This window comes from Equus caballus, chromosome 20 (genome assembly GCF_041296265.1).
Source record: "Equus caballus isolate H_3958 breed thoroughbred chromosome 20, TB-T2T, whole genome shotgun sequence".
Classification (NCBI taxonomy): domain Eukaryota; kingdom Metazoa; phylum Chordata; class Mammalia; order Perissodactyla; family Equidae; genus Equus; species Equus caballus.
This window is the reverse complement of record NC_091703.1, coordinates 12,929,520-12,954,722: the sequence shown is the minus strand read 5'-3', so window position 1 is coordinate 12,954,722 and position 25,203 is coordinate 12,929,520. Positions and strand designations below refer to the sequence as shown.

The window sequence follows — 25,203 nt, the reverse complement described above, 5'->3', positions numbered from 1 at the left end:
TAGGTTGTGTTCTGCCCAAAGATGCTTGGATTAGGGATGAATTAAGTGCTGAATCCAGCTCTGAGTCCACTTGCCAAGTCACGGGGCACAGGACTGCATCTGCCTAAGAATGGGCTGTCTTTATCTTGACACAAAGAAGCATATCTTTCTAATTGGTTTTCCCAAATGGGTGTTTTTTCTAATTTGCCCAAAGTCACCATCTAGGCTGACATGGCGCTGCCTCTGCCTTCTCCCCACCCACCTCTTTCTCAGCCCTCTGAAATTCGGCTTTCTCCCCAGACTGCTGTCTCACAGCCCCCATTTCACTCACCCAGTCCGGTGGCTTGCTCTCAGTCTCCATCCTGCTCACCAAGCCATGCTGTGGCAGCATCTCACATAGAAAAACTAGAAGGACTTACAACTAGGATATACAGCTATGTACTGGGACTTGGGGGAAGAAAAAAATAAAACTGGTATTGCACAATGTAAATATGAATGGTAAAGTTTATGCTAAGAATGAAACATTTTCATTTTCTTTACTTAGAATGACGTCAAATAGCAAATAAAAAAATACCACAAGTTGAGAGAAGTCTCACCGGACAGAGCAAAAATTCATCACTGTTTTACGTGTTATTTAGGATCTCATAGGATCACATAGGATCTCACTAGTCATTTTAACAGGTATCTTCAATCTGTACAGAATCTTTTGTTGCTTGACTAGTGAGGGAGATGCTCCTGGTAGCCTGCCCATGCCTGCAACGCTGTTCCTAGGGCTATTTTTCTGGCCGTGGTAGCCACGAGCAGAACAAGCCAGAAATGATAGAGAATTAATAGCCTAATGATAGCCTTCCACCAATGATAGATGGGGAGTCGGGAAACAAATACTCCAGCCTAGTTGGTATTCATTTGGGGTCACTCTGGGATAACACTCTCCCAGGGGTCTCCAGCAGGATGGAGCTCCACTTCCTATAGTGGTAACTAGTTTGACAGCATATTAATTGGCTTCCTTCCCGTCCTCACCTGTCTCTCTCTCTCTTCTCCCTATTGGTGTTTTCAGGGATCATCTTCCAAATAAACCACTTCCACTCAAATTTTTATCTCAGGCTATTCTTCTAGGGGAATCCAAAGACAATCACTAAAATGAAATCCTAACTAAATGTGATGTGAACACTAGTAGGTCTGAACTATACAAATCTGTTCTCAGGATTGAGCCTAACAACCATGCTAGGTGTGTCTGCACACATGGCTATTTTCACCGGCTACATATTTTGTGGGGCCCCAGGCAAAATGAAAATTGTTTAAAAGCAGGTGGAAAAGTGTGGTTAAACATACTATATTATAAAGCTTTTTCCTTTCTTCTGCAGTCTCTCTACTTGTCGTGGTACTTTTTTATTTGCTATTTGACATCATTCGAAGTAAATAAAAATGAAAATGTTTCATTATCAGCATAAATTTTACCATTCATATCTACATTGTACAATGCCAGTTTTATTTTTTTCCTTCCCAAAGCCCCAGTATATTGTTGTATATCCTAGTTGTAAGTCCTTCTTGTTCTTCTGCATGAGACGCCATTGCAGCAAGGCTCATGAGCCGTGCGTAGGTCCGCACCCAGGATTCGAAGCTGTGAAGCCCAGGCTGCCAAAGTGGAGCATGGGAACTTAACCACCACACCACTGGGCCGGCCCCTGTGCAACGCCAGTTTTAAATGCAAATATGAGAGCATGTAACTCATACGCAGAATCACCAAAATGCCATAGTTCATATTTTGCAGCCCACGCATGTGTACATATTTTGTTCTTACCAAAACAGTAGGAGTGCTGCACAACACTAACTCGACCGTTTTTATTTCACTTCTTGATATAAACACATTTCACCAGCAGTCCCTACCTTTGGCTTACTGAAGAGTGAAGAAGGACTGAAAAGAAAAAGAACTATCATTTGCCATGTCTTTCTGTTTCTTTCTATGTTTCCATTTTCAGCATAAGTATTTGGCTAATACAGGGAAGTAACAAGAATGAGAAAGGCCGTGATAGGGTTCCTTGGTCACCTGTGTTTCCTAGAAAACCACTGCCTTCTTTCTGCATTGGAAGCAAGATCCGGTTCAAATGGAAAGCGTGTCCTCTTGGGACGGGCAGTTTCCTTCCTCTTTCCCGCCCCCACTTGCTCAGTCACAGACATGCTTACCTTGTGTTTGCCTTGACTCTTCCCTGGACTCCCACACTTCATGGGTCCTGTGGAACTCTGTGCTCCTGGGGCATCACAAATACTACATATGAATGGGCAGCAAGGACCAATGAACACCCGTATTGCATGTAAATACTCAGCTCACATGCGTGCTCCACTGTCCCGACTTACCTCACAAAACACAAGTTCAAGGATAGCATCATTAAGGATTTTAACATGGTGACAGCCAACTGTTAAACCAGGTGTGGGTGCCTTCTGAGAGGGGGGCCTGTAACTGCACAGACCACCTGCCCACGACAACGGCCCTCATCACCAGGCCCAAGAGAGGGGAACGCGGCACGCTGAACACCCCGAGGTGGGAATCACGATTCTGTATCATAACCATGCTTCACTCGACGGGATGACCAGGGACAAGGCACTGAACTTGTGGTCATCAGAGTCCTTATAAAATGAGGGTCTTACATATGATATTTACAAAGGTCTTATTTCTAAAATTGAACAGGGCTCCTTAAAGTTCTTTCTCATGTTCAGGCAGGTGTTTTTTAAGACCTAGAATGAATTTGAAGAACACACCAGCCCCTTTCTTTGGGGTTCCTCTGCTCTCTGGTGCTACTTAGAAAAGTGAAAAAAATCTGACAGCTTTAGAACATATTTGGCAAAAGCAAAATCCTTTCTAGATGTTAAGATAAATTTCACTGTTATTTTTCTCTGAAATGCCTAGGGTTTGCAGGCTGTCCACTGAACAGTTTTTAAGCCCGAGTGCACCCACGAACACACACACACAGACACACGCATGCCCTTGGCTTCGCCTCGGGCCCACATCCGCTTGGCGTTGTCCCTGACACTGCTGTGCCCCTGGACATGCAGCTTGTTGTGTTCTCTGGTTTCCAGCTGGCTCCCTGCACCTGCCTTCACCTCTTGTCGGTTGCCGGACTGTCTGCTGGTTTTCCGTAGCAGGCCTGTGGAGGAACACAAACATTTTGCCTTTTCTGAAAAAGACTTCCAGCGTGTGTGTGTCTAACTTCCTAGAAACCAGGGCTGTTTTCTCTTGCCAGGCGCCACAGCGGGCCTTCCTGTGCAAGAGGTCATTTCAATAAGGACTCCGGGCTTAGTAAGCGCAGAAAAGAAGGTCGTTCTCAGACAGGATGTTGGGAAGACGCCCTGAGTGAGCCTTGCTGGGCAAGAGACGCCAACGGGACCAAGAATGCCGGCCCGGCCCCCAGGAAGTTATTCATGAGCCTGCGCTGTGTGATAAACGGGCAACCAAAGCCTTTTTTAAACAACAAAAATCACAATGCTCCAAATTCCAGAAAATCCTCAAACAATGGCTGGACATTCCTTATTCCCCCTTTGCTTATTTGTGCACCACGTACTTTCAAAGAAACCAGAAACTGGAGTTCTGACTTGGGTTTCAGAGCAGGAATAAAGTGTGTGAGGACTTGCGCCCGCACTAGCCGTGCTCCCCGGGGCCGTCCCCTCTCGAGGGGACGTGAGTCTCCTCTGGCTGTGCCAGCCCATTGTCCAGAATCCCTTCTGCTCCCGGGAGCCACGCTGGGCTGAAGGCCAGCATGAGTAGTTTTAATCCTGATCAGCGGGACAGGGTCAGGAGGCGAGAGATGCCTCTGGGGTCATGCTACCAAGAGATGTAAACTGGTCAGGTTAGAAGGTTCTTCCTGAATAAACAAAAAGACTATCTGAGGAACTAGAAATTTCCTATGTGTCTACCTGACTTGAAAGAAATATCAAAGCCCCTTGAGGGTACATGTTTTTTATTAAATTATAATATATATTATTATGTATATGTATACATACGTATACATAGATAATGTATATGTAATTATAAATAATGTTCTGAATATTCTAAATATAAACATCTGGAGAATATAAAATTTAATTCTGCAGATAGGGATATGTGTATCACCTTCCCAATACTTGTTTATTGGCGAGACCAATTTTTCATAAGAAGGAATCGAAATTCTCGTTTGTCATTTTTCTCGCTCGTTAGGTAAAGTTGTGCTTCAAAATTTTATTACGATCTTCCCTTTCCGACTCCGCCTGCACGCCGGAACCCCTTTCCCTGCTCTGTTTTTTCTATAGCACTTACAACTTCTAATGTGCTGCACAGTTTATTTATTATTGTTTACCATCTGTCTCCTACACTCCCTTTCCTCCCTTATAATGTGAGCTTCCAAGGCAACAATTTTTGTTGTTGCTTCCTCATGCATCTCAAGAACACAGAACAGTGACTGGCACATACTAGATGCTCAAAATTAATTTATGAATGAATGAAGGCATCTGCCTTGATTTCAAAATTCAAAAGCATCAGATACATATACAGCACCGATGAACACTGCTGGTGAGTGTGGATCTAAATGGAAGGCTGTGCTGGCATTGGGGTGCGGGTACTTTCTGGAGGATAGATGGCTCTAACTTACAAGCACATAATTAAGATTTAACAAAGGAGGTGTTGGGAGTGTAGGAAAAACAGGATAGATTTTAATAGGACAAACGGATGAACTCAGATCACCTGGAACACAACAGAATTGAGCCCATGAGGAAGCCTGTGGGGTCTCTACTCTCAGGGATCTCTAAAGCCAGTTATCTGGAGGGACTAGTTTCCGTATTGCCTGCTTATAGGACTCAGGCTACATAGAAAGACTCTTTATGATCTTCCTATGTTCTCTTTTTCTGAGATTCTGCGAATTTCTCAGTCCATTTCCCGGGGACAGTAATTCACACCGTGTCAAACCTCCTGACAATGCTGGCAACACAGCTGGTGAGAAAGGGACTTCAGACTTAGATCAAGGAGAGATGGAGGAGGGTGCGGCTGAGGTCAGAAACCAAGCCGGACAGCCTGGGGAAAGAGCTGCAGGGAGGGCTGGCACTGCGCTGCTCACTTGCTCTGTTTTCTACCAGACACTTTAATTCTGCAGAGCTCTTCAGCAAGGCTTTTTCTGGCAATGCTCAGATTATTCCTAAAATCAACACAACGTATTTTGTAAAACTCCCTCCGTAGACTGTGATGGAGGGATGGAGGCCTTGGGGGAGTCACAGGACTCAAGAACTGGAGGCAGGTTGTGAGATCGAGCCCATGAGGAGAAAGACGGGATGGCTTTTGGGCTGAGATCTTAAATTCCATCCAGTTTACTAAATCCCTATCCTGCTTGTTCACCTGCCCAGCCCCTAAGCAGATGCACACTCTGCTATCTTCTGTCCATTTTGTAGGTTGTCTGTTTTAATTAGACCAGTGAGATCCTAAAACTATCTTTGGTTTTTCTAGATAAGATGTACCTCCATTGAGGTTATGGATATGGATTGTTTGGTGTCACAAAGACACAAAAGAAGGCTCCTTTTGACATTGTTGGGTGGGGTGGAACATGCTATATATTTCCCATCTTTAAGACAGTAATCTTGTTAAGAATGAGGACCACTGTTAATTGAATCATAAATCACCATCCCCACCAACAGCAACAAAAGTCAACACAAATCTATTTATAGGCAAAGATAGCTTGGAATTAAATTTGGAGTTGAATTTGAGAAGGAGGGTTGTCTGACTTTCGAAGGCCAATTTAGAATGAGGCAGCCCCACTTCCTGTTGGGTGGGGGACACTTTCCACCTTGAAAATGAACATTAGGTGGAGGCAGGGAGATGCCAGGTGTTTAAAATTTCAATCTTTTTGCCCAGGGCGAGCACCGATCCTGGCATTCACCCCTGGCACACTGATGATGAGGTACTGGGCTGGAATCTCTGGCTGAGGGCTTTTGCTTGGAAAGTTAGCAGGCAAGCCCAAAGACGCTCATAATAGGCATGATAGCTTAATTATTACTTTAATCAGAAGGTTGAGGTTTCTTAAAGGGCAGCTTCTTTTCCTCAATTTTTTTTTCATCCAACTTGCTGCACTCACAGCTGACTGCTCATGGCACAGTTCAGGAGGCTGTTTCTGTTATGAGAGGGCAAGTAGCCAACTGGATCTTAAACCAGCTTGTGGCCTGTAAACAAGATGTACTCTAATTAAAGGAGGGTAAATGGAAGCACCAGCGAAGGGGAGGAAGCTGAACATGGCTATGGAGTTGGTTGACTCGAATGTTAACTACTCATTGAAATGGAGTCTAAAACGAGAAACGACCTTTCTTCAGCATGCTTTTCATTGGCTGCTTGATCTACAAAGGAATAGAGATTTTGCCCAAGATAAGGGATAGTGACAGCCTTGCCTTGGTTCACTGAGTAAGCTTGCCAAAAAACTGAAGGGGGTAGCGGAGAGCATCTGCTTTTTAAAAAGAGTCTCAAATGCAAAACTAATGTACCATATCTTGTTTTAGAAACATACACTCCACAGCAGCTCCACTGCCATCTTTCTGTTTGTATAGTTAGTGTGGCTCATTTCAAAGCTCTACCCCACTCTCCCAGCTGCCCCAGCTGCACTGCATTAAACTGGGGCAGCTTCTAAATCAGCTGTTTGCCCAAGGCCAGGGTGCCTTGCTCAGAGCAAAAACGTAAAGGCAGTGGCCCCTCTCCTCCCTGTCCAATGGCCTTACTCAATGTGAATTTTCAGGTTTCGCCTGCACCCAACTCTACCCAGGGCTTGATTTCCTGGGAGCTTCAGGATTTCTTTACAGATTGTGAGCCTAGAGGACTCAACTGTTCCCCCATCCTGATAGCTCTGTATTCTATTTTCAGCCTCTGCACATGATAACCCTTTTGTTCTTTTTGGAGCCCTCATGCTGACACGGCGTCCTCCTCCTCTATAATCTGTCTGTCTTTCTGTATATTTATCTCTGCAGGAATGCAACTCCAAAGAAACAGAAGTCAGCTACAGGTTGATTGCCTGCAGCCTAGTTGGCTGTTTATGTCTACACAGAGCATTCACCCCAGAAAGGAACATGTACAGCTCCAGGCATCCCAGAAAACAAACCATCCCAACATCAGGTAAGCCAGTCAGGCACACAGGGAGCTCACAACAGATCTGTTTTTTCCTTTGTATGAGAACAAATGGTGCCCATGAGTGCCCAGACTTGAGTCGGGAAAAAGGAGGGTATTAGGAGAAACAAAACAAGTGGTGTTGCAATCTGACTTTTTTCCTTTCCCAGGGCTCCTGTACCCCGCCCTCAGGGCAGCCAGGCCAAGAATAGGAGTTGATTCTTGACTGGAAAGTTCCAAATGAGACCCCTGAAGGTTCTGCTCCAGAGTTCCTTGGAGGGGAGAGGGGGTTGTGTGTATCTTCCCCACTGATCCAGAAGTCCCATTTGTGGTTTCTGATGAGTCCGTTGTGGTGTTACCCATTCCAAGTTCCTAAAATAAAGGTGATTAACAGATTATTCAAAAAGGAAGCTTCTGGAAGCTGATAAAAATTGACTGCTTTAGGTTCAGAGGCAGATTGGAGTTTTATGCTATTCTTCCACAGAGCCTTTTAAATAGACGTGATGAAATTTGAAAAGGCAAGGCAAGGTCTAAGGGGTGTAATAGTGTAAGAGGCTGGAGCTCTCTTGCTTTGAACTGTTCTCTAACCACAACGATGGTCAAACGAAGTCCCAAAGCACAGATCCTGAGCCGCCCATCCTCTCCCTTCTCACTCTGTTTTCCATTTCCCAGCTAACTTCAGTCATCCTGGTGTTGTTGCTTTTCCCAGAGGTTAAATTTCTTAGTGCAAATAAAAGTTTCCTCTCTCGTGGCTACCCTGTGAGAGAGTACCCATCTCAACCATGTAGCCAGTCCCCTATTACCCGGGTGACATCCCAAAGCTGAGCCATCAACTATCTTGTACAGACAGCCTGCCCAAATTTACATAGTCTGCCCAATCCCAGATGGAGTGTCCTACGCATTCCCTTCTACCACAATAGCTTACAGGTTATTTGTCTGGGTACTGCCTCCATTTAAGGTGGCAAATTCTTGATTATTCTGTTACTTTTCTCTGTCACTTCACGCTCTGCAATCTTGATTAGCTGATATGTACTCTGGCCAAGCTCTCAGGGTAAAATCCTGGAGTGTCCCTTATCTGTATGTCTCTTAGACAGTCCAGATTCAGGGGCCCAGTCAGCCTCTTCCCGAAAGACACTGGAAAAGACATCATTAGCTGTCTAGCTGTTGCTGCTGGAGCTTAGACAGGGCACCCCGGAGTAGTGCAACACTGCACGTGTGTTTAAATGAGTCAATGCCTCCTGTAGCAACAGCCCTGAGGCAGTTGAACTTGGAAACATATATCTTATGCCTGTACATACAACAGAGTGTGACCATCACCAAAGGGAGTGAAAAACCAACAGTTCCAGTGATGAAGAGAGATATACACAAACACATATGGTAAAGGGCAGTGTTTATTAATAATAATGTGTAATTACAGACCCAAATAAAGGGCACAAAGTGGGAGCACAAAGAAGGAAGAAGTGACTTCCATTTGAGGGGGCAGTCGGAAAAGGATGGGGATCAAGGCTTCTTTCACCTGGGCCTTGATGGCAGGGTCTTGAAGGGGCTTTTACTGAGTGAGTCAAATGAAAACTCCTTCAGGGTAGCTGTTTCCCCTGGCTCCTGGCTGCTGCCCCAGAACTCTGCTCTCTTATACAATTGTGAGTTTGAGGTGTTCTGGAGAAAGGACTCCCAGGCAGGATTGATATTCTAGAGATAAATAACAAGCAAGGCACAGGCAATAACCAATGGGAATGGACATACTGGAAACAAGCAGGCTGGCGCAGGTCCACTACCATCATCCCCACTTCCAGGCGTGCAGCTGGTGGGGATGAGAGAAAGATGTCAAAGTCAGGGGGCAGGGAAAGGTTTGGGGGCGGGGGGGCCACGGTAATGATACAACCACACGAGTGCCTGGTTGTTTTCTCTCTCTTTTTTTAAAGGGAACCTCTGAATTTGATCTAATGGGTATGTCTTGTTTTTATCATTAAGTAAAAACGATACAAAAAGTATCTACTAATTTTAAAAGAATATAAAGTTTTCAAAAGGAAACTGGGGAACTACCTCACACTCATTAGGATGGCTACTATTAAAAAAGAAAAAGAAATAAAATAACAAGTGTTGGCAAGGATGTGGAAAAATTGAAACCCTTGTGCACTGTTTTTGGGAATGTAAAATGGTATAGTTACTGTGGAAAACAATATGGCGGTTCCTCAAAGAATTAAAAATAGAATTACCATATGATCTAGCAATTCCACTACTGGATATACACCCAAAAGAATTGAAAACAGGGACTGGAATAGATATTTATACACCCATGTTTAAAGCAGCATTACTCACAATAGCCGAAAGGTGGAAAGAACCCAAGTGTCCATCAACAGATGAATGGATAAACAAAATGTGGTCTACACATACAATGGAATATTATTCAGACTTAAAAAGGAAGGAAATTCTGACACATGCTACAACTTGAGTGAACCTTGAGGATATTATGCTAAGTCATATAAGCCAGTTGCAAAAGGACAAATACTGAGAGATTCCACTTAAATGAAGTACCTAGAATAGACAGATTTATAGAGACGGAAGTAGAATGGTGGTTTCCAGGGGCTGGGGAGGGAGGAATGGGGAGTTAGTGCTTAATGGGTATGCGGTTCCAGTTGTGGAAGATGAAAAGAACTTGCTTATGGATGATTCCGATGGTTGCACAACAATGTGAATGTGCTTAATGCCACTGAACTGTACATTTTAAAATAGTTGAGATAGTAAGTTTTATGTTATATGCATTTTGATACAATGTTTTTTTAAAAAGACCACGGAAGAGAAGAGTATCCCAGGAGTGGGGACTGTTGGTGCAAATCCTGGAGGTGGAAAAGCAGCTTGCATGCCTGATCCCATTGCAGCAGCCGCGTGGCATTGCCTGCACTACACATTGGAAATGAATCGTGAGAGAAAAAGTTAAATATTTGGTTGAGTCAAATGGTAGAAGTGCATGACATCAGAGTTGGATATATTATTTTATAGTGCTTTGACAGTTTTTGAGGAAGAGAGTGATATGATTCAAAATGAGTTTCAGGAAAATATCTATAAGCAGAAGTATGTGGGTTCGTTGAATGAAGAAGAGACTGGAGGTCTCAGCTAAGAAAGAAGGGCGAGAAGAACAGGGACTTCTTAACGGGGCTGGCAGAAGGAAAAGGATGGGACAGATGTTGCAAAGGTGGAACCGATGTGAGGGGTGAGCAAACAAGAGGGGTCAGATATGACATTATGGAAACTTGAGGAAAAGGTGCCGATACGACTTTTCCTGAAATGGCAGCATGGAAGGAGTGGGAAGAGATAATAAGTTTAGTTTGAAGCCTGTCCACTTTGAAGTGTCTGTCACTAGGGGACACCTAGTAAGGTGGAGATCTGATTACAAGAATCAATGAGAGCTGAGGAGGTGGCGGAAATGCCCCCGGCCCCATTGCCTCAGTCCTTCAGATCTGCCCAGAACACACTCCCCTTCCTTCAGTTCTCCAACTCCTCCTCCTCCTTCTCCTCCAATGACCTCCCAAATGCCACTGCCATAGGGAAAGCCTTTCCTCATCTTCCCATCCCCATTCTGATTTAGATCTCCCTGCTAGGTGCTCCCATGATACCTGTGCCTCTCACATCACAGCACTTACCACAATTTGTTGTAATTGCTATTTTCTTTTTATCATACAGTAGCTGGCCCACAGAAGATGCTCAAAAAATACCCGATGAATAGATGAGAGGAAGGAAGGTGGGGAAGAAGGAAGAAATAAGAAGGGAGGGAGGGAGAGAAGGAATATCTGAAGTTCAGAAAAGAGATAAGACCTAAAATTCATATGTCACTCACAGACAAAGTCAGAAGAAAAAGAAAAGACAAAAGAGCAGACATAGGGAAAACAGAATATAGGCCAGGACAGAAACTGTACATTTGGAAAGTAGGGAGAGGGGGAGGGGAGAAGAAGGTAGAAGAGGACATAGTAAAGAAAAAAGAATGATTTCAATGGTGGAGACAAATCTATAGACAGAAGTGCCACTGACGTGGGGAAACAGGAAGTTTCGAGAAGAGGATCTTACAGTGGAGCAGGGAGGATGAGGATAGCGATGGAGAATGTTTTAGACTTCGCGTCTAGGAAGCCTGTGACGGTAGAAGTCGGAGTGAGAGAATGAGGATGACACCTCTGGACAAGTGTGAGCTGTAAGTGCAGACTCCACTTCTAGGAAGTGTGGCACTGGGAGGGAAGAGGAAGATGTGACGGCAGCTCAAGGGAAGAATGGGGCATCCATATTGTTTTTGACTCAAGGATACTGAAGAGATGTGAGACTACTCAATAACCTATGGAGAGAAAGTCTCAAGACAAGAAGCAGAAGACACAGGGGATGGAACAAGGTCAATGGAGTACGCAGGAGGACTCAAAGTCAAAGTCAGAGACAAAGGGCATTAGCCTTCAAGAGGAAGAGGAATACACGGTTCCTTAAAAGAGGAGGGAGGAAGGAAGAAAGGCCAGGTAAAGATAGTGGGCAGGTGAGAGGAGTTGAGAGGTCCACTTAGATGAGAGAGGGTCATTTGCTGAGTGAGGGGGTCAGGTAGCAGGGGCAGTAAAGGTGGGACTGGGTCTTGGCAGGAGTGAAAAGCTTTGGAAATCCTTCTCTGGATAAATAGGGGGAACAAAAGGAATGAATATCAATATACACAGGAGGTCTGAACCCCATCGAGCCCTTAAAATAACAGCATGCGGGCCCTGGAGGCTCACTCCTTCTAACAGCCCAACCTTGAGCATCCAGGGGAGAGTGAGTTCAACAAGACTTCCTTAGAAAAGGAAAAGACTTAGTATCCATTCCAAGTGGCGAAGTCGAGCTAATTGAGTAGCCCACACAGCTAGATTGCTGCCTGCAGGGTGGCCTGCCAACTCTCCTGTCTCTGCTTTGTGACCTGTCTAGCTTTCAACCCTGCAGCCTCATTCCCTTATTCAGCTGTGAGTCTCTTGGGAGTCACGAGCCCCGTCATGGCTGGAGCCAGCCTACCCGCAAGGGAGAGCGGGGGATTCCCCACATGATGGGTACAATTGGGGGTGCGCTGGAAATTCATTATTCCTTTGGAATGCTGCTATTTCACTATAGAGACGTGCCCTTGAAATCAGCATGAGAAGAGGAGCACGGCAAAGAGGGAGGCCATTCACCGTGGTCACCTGTGGATTGGCTTAGCCCTATGCTTCTTCCTAAAAATTAGCTGATATCAGCCATCCCAGGAAATGAGAGTGGTAGAAGGTCACCGGGACAGGCCATTTGGGAAAACAAGGAAGAGGGGGAACTGGACAGGCTGCTTCGGGAAGGACTTCCAGACAACAAGACCCCTCGGTACTTGAGATTTTAGAGGTGGAGGGAGAAATGGAGATGGGAGGCCTACAGAAAGAGGAACATAAGACAAAAACAAAATACCAAAACAAAATTCTGTAGGCTCCATAATTTTACTTGGAGTTAACTTGATTTAGAGGGCAGTGGAGTATTTTGAGAAAGAACCTATTATGGGAGAATTTTGCAGAACACAGACTAGGATTAGCTCAGAGTTTATTCTGTCAAAGCCATCCACCCAGGCACAATAGAATAAAGTCAGCAAGTGCTGGTGTGAAGCCAGAAAGGATGAAAATCCAATGCAGTCTGGATTGGGCGTCCTCACCAGTGGCTTATCCTGCGCTGGTCTCCCCTCAGGCAGGCAAGCAGCAGGTTTCTACTAAGCTCCTCTCTCTCCAGAGAATTCAGGTTATTGAGCATGTTATATGTGTTCTCTCATTTAATCTTCCCAACCACTCATGTAGCGAGCGGCAGAGTCGAGCTTAGATTCAGGCCAACACGATTCTGGAGTCTGTGCCCTTCACCAGAAGCTTCTCCACCTCCCAGGTGCTGCTTTTTCCTGTATGCAGTAAGGAAAATGAGCGGCTGGCCCAGTGGCGCAGTGGTTAAGTTCGCACGTTCAGCTTTGGAGGCCGGGGGTTCCCCAGTTCGGATCCCGGGTGCGGACACAGCACCGCTTGGCACGCCATGCTGTGGTAGGTGTCCCACATATAAAGTAGAGGAAGATGGGCACGGATGTTAGCTCAGTGCCAGCCTTCCTCAACAAAAAGAGGAGGATTGGCGGCAGATGTCAGCTCAGGGCTAATCTTCCTCAAAAAAAGGAAAATGAGAGGGAAGTTGGGGAGGAAGGGAGGAACAGGGCTGCATGGGAACACTTTGAGAATGGAGAAATGGTTCTGCAGACACATTCCAACAGGCAAGGGATGTAGTTACACCAGATGCAAGAGTGAAGTCCAGTACCATCCAGTTCAGAGAGGTGAGCTGCTGGCACCCAGGCCCCGAAATGCATACCACAAGTTTGGATCTTTTGACTTCTGGCATATCCTTCCTCCTGCCTCCCCTCCAAGCATTAGTAACATAACATTCTTCTGATAATTTTTCCTTTTAAAGGAGATACTACTCTTACTAAAAGGTCAACCAGCTAAAAATATTTTGCTTGGATTTTCCATGCACTTTTCTGCATGATTTCTTCACTTCAAGTCTTGCCTGGGAGAAACGGCTGAAACATTTCCACCCACAGGGAGCTGTTTTCCAGGCGCCGGTGCCATGGTTCTCTTCTCTCTCTTCCTCCCCTGCTTCCCCACCTTGGGTCTCATCAGCAACTTTCAAAAGAACCCCAAGAAAGATTTTACTTTTTAAAAAAGAAACATTTCTTTAACATTTAAAGCCAAAAGACCAAAGTTTCTTTTTAGTAAATCCCTTTACAATAGGAAAGGCAAAGGCACAGTTGCCTGCAAGTTACTGAAATGAGAGTTTTCCTTGGGGTAGGGCCTCCAGGTGCCTTGGCCCCCCTGCTTGCTGTGGGTAGGCACAGCATCTGTGTGTCATGTAAAGTGAGTCGAGGGGTACCTGGAATTCCTACTAGCAGAATCACGTGTTTGGCCCAAAACCTGGAAGACCCCTGTTCAAAGTTCTCTTCCTGGAATGCTCTTTCTTCTATTTGTCTATCCAGTGAAATTCTACTCATTCCTTAACATACGGCTCAAAGTTTACCTGCTCAGGTTGTTTGTTCTGTCTTCTAGATTCTCATTGCAACTGACTCCTGCCACTGCTATGGTACTTAACTTGTCATGTATTTGTTTGCATGTGTGTCTTTCCAGAGCACACTCCCTCTCCCTGTTAGATCCTTAAGCACTTCCAGGCCAGGACCAGTCTTATTTCTGTACAACTAAAGCCTGGGACCTAATGGGTACTGTTAAGGAAAACATTATTCTGACCCTTGTTAAGGTGTTAAGGAAGACTTTGTTCAAGACTATGGCAACAGGGAAGAGAGACTGGGCTCAACTCTGAATCCAACAAGGACAGGTGGGCATTTACAGCCAAGAAGCAGGGTGAGGGGGCTCAGTGGATGGAGTATTACTAAGGGGAGACATCAAGAATAGGAGGATTCTTGTTAAACTGACCTGGCAGGATTCTTTGATAAGAGTGGGCTGGGCAGGCCCCAAAGATAGGAAGGGGGCAAATTTCGAGGCCTAATCAAAAAGAGGGCTCAGAGGAGCCTGACTCTAGTTTGGTCAAGTAGAGAGTCTTTGCCAGTATCAAAGAGTTTATAGAATGAAAGGATCTAATTGTAAGAAGTAACTCACGCTTGTCACATAACCCTATTCACGTCATTCCCTCTGTAAACAATTACTGGCCACTTGACAAATATTCTCTCTTTGACCAAACTCTAGTCAGGCTCCTCTGAACTCTCTCCTCAACCAGGCCTTGAATTTTGGCGTTCCGTGTTCTTCTCTGCACTGTCCAACTTTAGCACGATCTGGCTAAGTCAGCTTAGCCAGAATCTCCCATCCTCCATATCTGATCACCCTCAATATCTGACCCTCCACCACTCCCCCGGCTCCTCCCCCGGGTGGTGCCTGATCACCCTGGCCTGCCTTCAGCAAGAATCCTGTTAGGCTGGTTTAGGCATAATCCCCCTCACCCCTGCTGTTTCCTCTTAGTAGTTTTCCATCCACTGACCCCTATCCTACTCCTTGGCTATAAATTCCAGCTTTTCCTTGTTGTTTTCGAGCTGAGCCCAGTCTCTCTCCCCTACTGCAAAACCCAATTGCAGTAGTCCCTATATACACCGTGATAGTTCCCCCTTGAATAAAGTCAGCCTTACTATTCTTTAACTGGTGTCAGGAATAATTTTTTCATGAACACATTCTTTCACCAAACGTGGCTGGAGAGCAGGCTGTGTGCCAGGGCATCAATGGGGGCCTAGGGGGATGGACCTGGATGGGGGTGCTCTGGCCAGGCAGCCTGAGGCCATGGGCCCCAGGAGGGAAGGTCACTGAGGGGAGGTAAGTGGCCCTAAAGACCATCTCACCTGTGTCACAATTGTGCCTGCAGCTAACCCTTGCCGTCAAGATGTCAAATTCTTCTCATATCTAATTAAACTTTCAACCTGTTACTATCACCTAGTCAGAGGGCTTTTTTTGTTTTTTGCCATGTAAAAAATTTCAATTCAAATATGAAAAGCAGCCTGCCTTTTTTGTTTCAAGGTTTCTGATGTTTTAAGAATATCTTGCAACCCCAAAGCAGTCCCCATTGAAATTTCTTTTAAGATTACAAACTTGAGAGACCAGGAGGGAATGGTGGAACGTGGAGGTGCCCCCGGAGGGTGAAAGTCAAAGATGAGCTCTGTTTGTTTTTAACCTACTTCCCTCCGGATCCTCTCCTCCCATAAGGAGTTTCCTGTTATCACAATACTCTCCTCAGAGTTGTCAGAACCGGGTGAAGATGATCTAATCTATCCCTGACAAGTCAAGGGTTTACAAGAAAAAAGGCCACCAAGACTGAGATAGAGGTAACGGTATTTGCTGAAGGTCCCAATGCTTTGGAGGAACAGGATCCTGACAAGAACCTCCAGGGCTTATTCTCCAGCCCCCACAGAGCAGAGCTCCGACTCAGCAGGATCTCTTAACTTGTGGAGGACTTTTACATCAGGTCATCATTTGAATCCCAAGGATCTGAAGACTGATTTACACAGGATTTTTTGTGTGGAGATAACCTGGCGGTTGTCTTTGGCACTTTGCGAATAAGCTATGTAGCTTGCACTTTGTAGCGCCTGGAGGAGCCCTGGCTTGTGCTCTCTCCATGGTGATCAGATGGTGCAGTGAGCAACAGAAACCAAGCTGCAGTTCACCATGGGAAACTCAGGGATGGCTCTCAAGGCTCCTGCATTGATCGGCATGCCTGGTAGGGAGGCAGCCCCCCCCACCCCCATACAGACTGCAAATTGCAAATCCACCCTACATTAGAATCGCCTGACTCATTCTGCTTTTTAATGACAATATCAGCTGAAGCTGTCTCAATCTAAAGGTTAAAGTCAAAACACGTTATATTATATATATGTATATATGCGCATATATTTGTATATATTATACACATATAATACATATATTATATACCTGCATTATATGTACTATATATACACATACATAATAAATGGCCATAGTATATACGTGTATCATAAATATATATACGCATATTTTTTAGTGTTTCATTGAAATAATTTCAAAGTTAAAGAAAAGTTGCTAGAATATTACAAAGAACTCTCATATATTCCTTGCCCCCAAAATCAAATTTTAACACTGGTCCACATATGCTTTATCATCCTTTCTCTCTCTCTCCTTCTCTCTTCATATATATATATTTTCGCCCTATTATTGGAGAGTAGGTCACATGCATTAATTCCCTTTTACCCCTGAATACATCAGTGTTTGCCTGAGAACAGATACCCTCTGATAACCACAGTATAGTTATCAAATTCAGGAAATTTATCGCTGATGTGATACTATTATCTAATCTACAGTTGACAAAATATGGCCCATAATTTATCCCAAAAGTCTTGGTGCAGCTTTAAGCTATTTAATGTTTTTAATAAAACAAAGAAAGTCTTTTACTCACTGCAGAGATAATTCATGAGAACCTTCCCACCAATTTATACTAAGAACAAATTATTTGCTCCATAAATTATTTATTGACCCAGTTATTTTTAGTTTACTTAATGCCTTGCAAAGGGCCTCTAACTACCTATCTATAAATCCAGGAAGACATTATGGCAATCCTGCTGGGTCAGGTTGATTTGAAAGATCTGGTATTTCAATATAAATGCAATTTATCAATAGAGAAGTTGCAGAGGTAAAATACAGCCTTTAAAATTTCAGCAGGATTTGGGCTTCCCAGGCATACAAGAATTAAAATGTGGATGAAAAGTGTTCTTTATGAAAATTACCCATCCCCATAAGACCAGGCAATGCACAATCAACAGTCAGACCAGGAGCCAACGGCAAGTCACTAAACCAGGCACAGAGCCATCCTGGCTCCAAAGCTCTTCCTTCTTAAAGGGAAGGGGAAAGGGCTGTTCTCCGCTGCGAGTGTGTGTTTGTGTGTGTGTGTGTGTGGTAATATCATACTAATGTAATGTAATGTAACGTAGATATTGCATCAGTACCAACTACTTACCCTCGGGCAAGCGCAATCTTACTCCCTTTCTTCCCCGTCATTGGAAGAGATGACGGATCAGGTCAAGGCTTTCCCTCTCCCACCATGTGTGATGCTCTTCAGGCTATTTCCTCTCCTCGCTTCTCCTCTCCTTTGACACTTTGCCCCAACAATCTCTTTCTCAATGATTCTCATTTTCTCTCCCTCTCCATTGGCTCTTTCCCTTAAGACTGGGAACCTACTCAATTCTTTCCCCCGGAACCAAGTCCAGGTACAGCCTCACCTGGAGTAGGCTGCAATGGTGGGGGTTGTGCCTGAGGGGAGGTGGAATGTGCAGGAGCAGGGTCAGAGACAAGAGACCAAATGGATACATGATGAAGGAGCTGCCACATGAGGAGAAAGTGAGATGAGCACTTCAGTCCAGAAAGAGTCTGGGTTGAGGGGAGGAGATTAAAATTAAATTTATAAAATCTTGGGGGCTGGCCCGCTGGCACAGTGGTTAGGTTCATGCACTCTGCTCCGGTGGCCAGGGTTCGCCAGTTCGGATCCAAGTTCAGCGCGGACACATGCACTGTTTATTGGGCCATGCTGTGGCAGGCGTCTCACATATAAGATAGAGGAAGATGGGCACAGATGTTGGCTCAGGGCCAATCTTCCTCAGCAAAAAGAGGAGGATTGGCAGCAGGTGTTAGCTCAGGGCTAATCTTCCTAAAAAAAATAAATTAAATTTATAAAATCTCAACATATAGAGATAAGGATAGAAACAATAAATCAAAGACATAAATAGATTTTTGGTTAGTAATAACTATCTGCTAAGTGTCATAGTTTAAAATAAACTCTCACATATAAGAGTTCACTTTTACTTATTTGCAACACCTCGGACCCCAAATAGTGTCCAGATAAGAGACATTACAGAGCATTCCCATCAGGCATTCCCTCCCCCAATTAACTAACTTTAAAAAGAAGAAAGGGAGAAGGTATAAAGGGAATTTTAGTTTTCCAGATCCAGGCAAAAACTTCCATTTTGGGGTCAAGTGGTTTCACCTCCCTCCGACCATCTTCTCTGCCAGAGGTAATTGGGCAGATTGGGTTTCAAGAAGTCATACGTCCAGAGCCAGCCCAGGTGGCTGCTTCTGTCTGTTGACAGCTGACACTAATGCTAATGAAGAAAACAAAGAGACAAGGGGCTCAATAGCAACCAAAATAACACAGCAACTCAAGTTAAGAAGGAAAAATACATTAGCTGCGTGATGCTCTCTGTGGTGGGTATTTAGGGCTATGTGGGCTCAGGGCCCCTGCGATGGGCAGGCGGATGACCAGACAGTGTGCCTACCGATGTTGATGGAAAATGGAGCTCTTTATACCGCAGATCAGAACGATCCCCACGTGCACGGCTTTGTTAAGTATGTCTGCAGTCATGTTTTATTCCAACAGCACGGTTACGAGTGTTTTACTGCTTAAGACACACAACAACCTGGTGAGGTAGCTTTTGGAAATCATTTCATACACGAGGAAACTGAGGTTCTGAGATTAAGCAACTTTCTCAAGATCATAAGACGAGCGGCAGTAAGAAGTGGCAAAGGTGGGATTAGAATAAGGATTCTGACTCAAAAGCTCTTGTTCTTTCCCACAAATACCTAGGAAGCAGATACTAAATGATGTGAAAGCAGGCAGCAGCACCCCACCACTCGCCTGCCCTCTAATTTCAGATGGAGGTGTACTTTTCTTCCTCAAAAAGTTCCAATGGTTTCCTCTGCCTATAGGGTAACATTCGAGTTCATATGCCCAGTTTAGGGCTCTTACATCTGTGTCTATTGACCTTTTAGTCCTCCCTTCCACCACGTCCTACCTCAGCCTCACCTTCTGTAACTCACTCACATATCCTTTTCCTCTTCAATATAGGCCACCACTGCTGCCTATAGCAACATCCTTCAAGGCCTGTCCTATTGCCAGGTCGTCTGAGAAGCTGCCCCCACCTTCCCAGGTCCCAGGGCCCTCCCCCTTCACTGAAATGCTGTGACATTTAAGCTGCAATTCTTATTTGGCACTTGCCGGATACAACCTTGAAGGTTATATGAGTGTCCCATTGAATAAGACTCAATTGAGCCTGGGCCATGGATAGCAAATGCCAGCCAAGGAGCCTGACCCTGGGAAGCCCCAGAAGGACATGCAAGTTAGGAAGCACCTGGCACAGATCTGCCAAACCTGGCATCATAAGGCCAGGAAGGTACCAGAGGCCAGGGGCCGGGCAGAGGATGTGGAATCCGAAGGTCAGCATACTTTGGAAGCCAGAGAGGAGTAACACTGGGCAGTGGGGATTAAAAATTTTAAACTTAGACGGTAAAAGCCTGCTTCAGATTTAGTGTGATTGAACCAGAGATATTTGGGACAGGGACACCAGGTAGAATTTAAAAAATATGCTTGGAAATGCTTTCCAGAAGACCACAGAATCAGCTAGAGAGATTTCTCTTATTGCTATAGACAATTTTCAGAGAATTCATGGCAATGAAACAAAGCCAAACAGGGTTCTTAACTCAAACCTTCTCAAAGGTTTGCTTGTGTGAATTTACTATACTTGTGTGAATTGTGAATCTCTAAGACAGGAATATGGAAGGTGAGTTTTATCCAACTCATTTGTCCAGGAAATTCTTTTTCTCAAGAGCCTCTCCCCGTTGGCGCTCTTTAGACCAGACTTAATAACTGCTATTCACATTTAGTGTGATCCATGTTTTGTGGTGGCTTAAAAAGTGGTAAGACTGGGAAATTTTAGAGAGATTGGGTCTTATTTTACCAAACTTATCACTGTATTAAAAGCCAGAGTTATTGGTAGCTTTGGACAAAAGAATGAGTCCAGACTGGATTAGTAACAACCAAGATAACCACAGAATTCTTTGAGGTGTACATCACAAACCTGGACCCCTACCAAATGATTTGATACATTTCTCAAGTTGACATCTGATATTTTCCAATATTAAAGATACGGAATGGATATTTAAGGAAAAAAACACACAATTTTTAATTATTTTTGGCTTGATTGTCCTTTTAGCTTATGGAAAAAGCCCTGCTTTAGTGACAGGACCTATTTGAAGGGCTTACTTTGTTAACTTTGGGACTGTTCCTTTTGAAAAAATCTTATCTACTTGATCCATCTTAATTCTCTATCTATTCTTCATGTAGAGAAACCCTTTGATGCTCAACCACCTCTGCCCCCTTCCGGAGACAGTAAGTGAAGACAAAGTTCATATACATTTGAGAAAGAAATGCTTTAAAATACAAAGCGCTATTTGTGAAGTACAAATTTCAATGTCAGGCAAAAGTCTTTTCGGGTTATCTGCCAATTTATTATCTCTGCCTCTTATCTCTTCCGTTGTGGAGGGGCTGACATAATGCTGAGCTGGTCATTATGGGCACTGTTGTAATCTAAATTTTGGTTCAAGCTTTTAATAGTTTACCCAATACAGTTTCAAATACCACAAACAGATTCCTGATGTCCTGGGTGGATGTGTTGTTCTTGATCCTGATTCTGAGGTTAATCAGCACGCTGCTCATTTTTTCCATCATAGCTAACAAACCTGCTGCTGACATACTGCAGGCCCTTGTCTACAGATATCCCTAAAACACCGCTTCCCATTTCTAGGATACCAACATCGCACTTTTTTTCTTTCATCCATTTTGGGGTCGAAATGTCCAGGAACACTTAAATGTTTTGCTTTGACTTGGCAACTTTTCCTGTCCAGGTAATTGGTGGCAGGCACTGAACCAGTGAGGAGAAACAAGAGTCTCTGAAAATCATGATGTTTTATTTATGAAAGAAATAATCTGCTAAATTAAGCTAAATCTTGGAAAATCTTAACATGGTGGCACTTGTAGTGATCCGAGCATTCTATCGACATTGGCATGTAATTATGACTGAAGATATCCACTTCAAGTAAGATATTCCTGATAGAAGAAAACAGGTTAAGGCCCAATAAGATCTCATGTGAACACATTTGGGCTTTCTGCATCCTTTCTTAAAAAGTCTTAAGCCGAAGCATTGTGACAGGAGAAGGACCTAGTCACGAGTCCTAGGAAGTGACCAGTTTCCAAGGGGACCTTTTCAGACCTCTGAAGGTTACTCAAGTCCAGGCAACCAAGTTGCTGTGGTCATTTCTGGTCTGCTCTTATCATTAGCATTTGTCCAAACAGCTGCCCAGGTCTCATAAAAGGCCTGTGTTTAACCAGGTAAATGGCTTTAAGAAAAATAAAATACATTTTACCTTTCTTTCAAATAAGAACAAATTGTGAGGATAAAATGAGATTATAGATGTGAAATAAAAGTTGAACACCAACATTATTACAAGGATTACCCCATCAATAATATAAGTTTTATATATTTCCTGCAGATACTTAAAAAAAACTCCAGAAATTATTACTTGGATTTGAAATTTTCATCCCTTCTCATTCACCTTTCAAAAAGTCTACAAGTTAAACAAGCTTCAAATAAAAAATCTAAAGATGGACCACAGCTTAGAACAATAATGGATATGGCAAATGTCAAGTTCATGATGCCAAACTGGTCTGGGTCTGGGAAAATCCAAGAATAACAGACCTATACTGATGTTGTCCCATTGAAGGTTCCAATCTGCATTTAAGAGAAAACAAAAGGAGCTAATCTATTTCCATGTTTATTGCAGAAGAAATTGGCATAGAGATTGTCTAATATGAATTCTCATGTACAAGGAGTCAGAACCAGGGAGAAGACCCAGGTCTGACACCTTCCCACTCAGTCAACATGAACAAGGCTTTCAAAAGTCCTAAGTCTCTCAAACTTGTTGTTCCCTCAACCCTACAAAGTCTCCCACCCATCTCTGCACCTTCTTCTATCTTCCACATCAAAGATAATGCAAGTGTCTGCTTGTATCATCTTGGAGTCACCCACTGACACCAATTCCCACAAAAAACAAGCAAAACGGACAGGAGAGGCATCATTTTATGAAAATCTGTTGGGTCTTTTCTCTGGTCTCTTCAGTTCAGTCCTGATATCTTTGAGACCCTGAGCGGATGGGCATGTCTGTCTCCATGGCTGCTACAAACCACGCTGTGTAAAGAGACTGGTGCTTTTACGTGCGTGAGGAAGATTGTCCCTGGGCTAACATCTGTGCCAATCTTCCTCTGCTTTGTATGTGGGATGCGGCCACAGCATGACTGACGAGTGGAGCAAGTCCACACCCAGGATCCTAACCCGTGAATTCTGGGCCCCCATAGCAGAGCGTGCAGAACATTAACCTCACTGCCGTGGGCTGGCCCCTGAGACTTGTGCTTTTAAGGTTAGAAAATCTGGAGCTGAGAAGACCAACACTTCTCTGAGTGTGAATTTAGACTGTCTCTGCAGAACAATAAACAAAGCCCCGCAGCTCACTTGCAACAGGATCTGAGGTGTTTGATGACTATGTGCACAGCTGACAGGCGAGTCACCACTGTCTTTAGGGGGATTTAATTGATGTTGGAGGTTTTGGCTTCCTCATCTTGTACATCTTTGCTTTAGAGAATGCAAGGAATTTGCTAGCTGAGCAAGTTTATCCATTCTGTTTTCTAACCAGAATCCTTTCCACTGAGATATGTTTCTGAAAAATTCCCTGGGGAGATTCTGCTGCCAAAGTAGCACAAGGTTCAATGGGACAATTTAAACCTGAAATAAATCCTAAAAGTGCGCTCGTGTGTGCTGCATGGAAAGAGAATTTGCCTCTGACTTTGAAATAAAGGTATCTGAACTTACTACCAAAACTTATGCCAAAGTCTACAACTACTTCACCCTTCTCCGTGTACACAGAACCTGAGAGAAGGAAGCCAGTGGGACAGGGTATTTGCGGAGCGCTCACTACATGCAACGTGAGACGTTATCCCCATTTACTGATGAGAAAACTGAAGATCACAGAAGGAAAATAAGTTGGCCAAGTTCAAATATGAAACGGCAGAGCAGGAATTTAAAACAAAGTGTCATGATAGAACAAGGCTGGCTGGGTTATGTGGGCATGTTCCCTTTTATCCCAAGTTGACCAATTATGCAACTAAATGTCACTAAAGTAGAGACTGTTAAATTAGATAAAATCCATCATGCATTGAGTTGGAATGACAAATTTAATAAAAATATGTAAATCAAGTTCCAGACGAATGACCAAAATCACACAATTAATGTGATTCTCTGATTTGCCAATAACCCTGAACACTGTATCCTAACATTCTTTGGAAAGTTACATTTGTTAATGACAACATAGAAACTTGATTTTCCTCACATTTAATTTCCTTACGTGTATTTTTATCAGAAAAACATTAGCGTTAGATGTATCTTATGGAAACGAGTCCTAAAGTTCAGGCTGAGTCAGTCAGGGTTCACTGGGCAGAGCAGCCAAGACGACGAAAGCAGGGGAAATAAAACAGAACCACGGCGCCATCTAGTGACAAGACTGCCTTTGCAAGAAAACCACCTGGGGCAATTCCATTTTGCAAATCAGTCCCCAGAACGCTCTGAACCTGAAGAATATTGACAAAATTGGCCAAAAGAAAAATGTCTCTTGAGAATGAATAATAGAAAATGAAGGGCAGATAAACAGGAACAGTGGAACAGGATAGATTCTTCTGTTAAGACTCCATTAGAAGCTGGAGGTGAACCCAAATTCTACTCCTCAATGACCTGCCATAGGTTCTGTTTACTTTTCTCTCCCTACCCTAAAACTTTAGGTACTATTTTATGAATTAACAAGGATTCAGCTTTAAAACATAGACGACATAAGTACCTATTCAGTAAGTCTGAGATATTCTACCTCCACAAGTCTAAGTAGGACTCATTCTCCATCATAAAGGTCAGTGTAAGACCTGAGCATCTTTCTTCTACATTACTCTGGTCTTGTTCTACGTAGGTGGCAGTAAATCTGAAATTCAATGCTTTCTTTCAATGCTCAGTAAATGTCAAAATATCCATACAGCATACCTATTACAAAGACATTTTAAAAATATTACTGTAAGAGCCAAAGATAATAGAATCAAAATAGAAAATTTCTCTTTAATCTCAAGATTTATATTTTGTATGTCAGTGTATGTGAAATGTCAGTGTATGTGAAAAATGTTTACTTACATTTTCCTTGTACAATTTTTTAAGTTAAGCTAGTTTTCATTCCAGCAGAGTTGTAAATATTACAGTAACTGGCTCTGTCAGCGCCAATCTCTTCTCAGGGAGGAGAACATGGAGCCTGCTGGGTACCTAGTACCACCCCTTAGAAATCCCTAACGAAAATTCAAAATATGCCTAAATTTGACAATACAAATCCTGAGTTGATAATTTTTCAAATCCCCATAATGCCATCTGGTCCTTGTCGATAATGAGATTTTATCTCATTACAGGTAAGAGCTCCCAGAATACTCTGTGGAAACCAACATAGCACAGCAGGGAAAAAACACAGGTAATAGAGTAAGAAAACCCCAGCTCAGCATTATTAGCTGTGTGACTTTGAGGAATTTCTCACCTTCTCTGAAGCTCAAATGCTTCACCTGTAAAGTAAAGGATTCCTTTTAGGAATCCTTAGTAATCCACTTACCTTGAAGGATTACCGTAAATGTTAAAGAATACAGATGAAGTGTCTAGCAGATCATAAGCA

At 43.7% G+C, this 25,203-nt stretch overlaps 1 protein-coding gene, 1 long non-coding RNA gene and 1 pseudogene across 5 annotated transcripts in view; 1 reads left to right on the top strand and 2 right to left on the bottom strand.

The window, feature by feature from the left end:
* LOC138919353 (uncharacterized) overlaps positions 1-1,409 on the bottom strand; it is a 46,018-nt gene extending 44,609 nt beyond the window's left edge. For all 4 annotated transcript variants that reach the window (XR_011429501.1, XR_011429503.1, XR_011429504.1 and 1 more), the window contains exon 1: positions 311-1,409. This is a non-coding gene — a long non-coding RNA (uncharacterized lncRNA). The remainder of the gene's footprint in view (positions 1-310) is intronic.
* The window catches only part of LOC106782320 (S-adenosylmethionine decarboxylase proenzyme-like), a 46,776-nt pseudogene that overhangs the window by 6,242 nt on the left and 15,331 nt on the right, over positions 1-25,203 (top strand).
* TMEM170B (transmembrane protein 170B) overlaps positions 1,632-25,203 on the bottom strand; it is a 70,172-nt gene continuing 46,600 nt past the window's right edge. Inside the window, exon 3 of the mRNA XM_070244090.1 lies at positions 1,632-3,122. Coding sequence (XP_070100191.1) covers positions 2,881-3,122 — 242 coding nt within the window. The 3' untranslated portion in view covers positions 1,632-2,880. The remainder of the gene's footprint in view (positions 3,123-25,203) is intronic.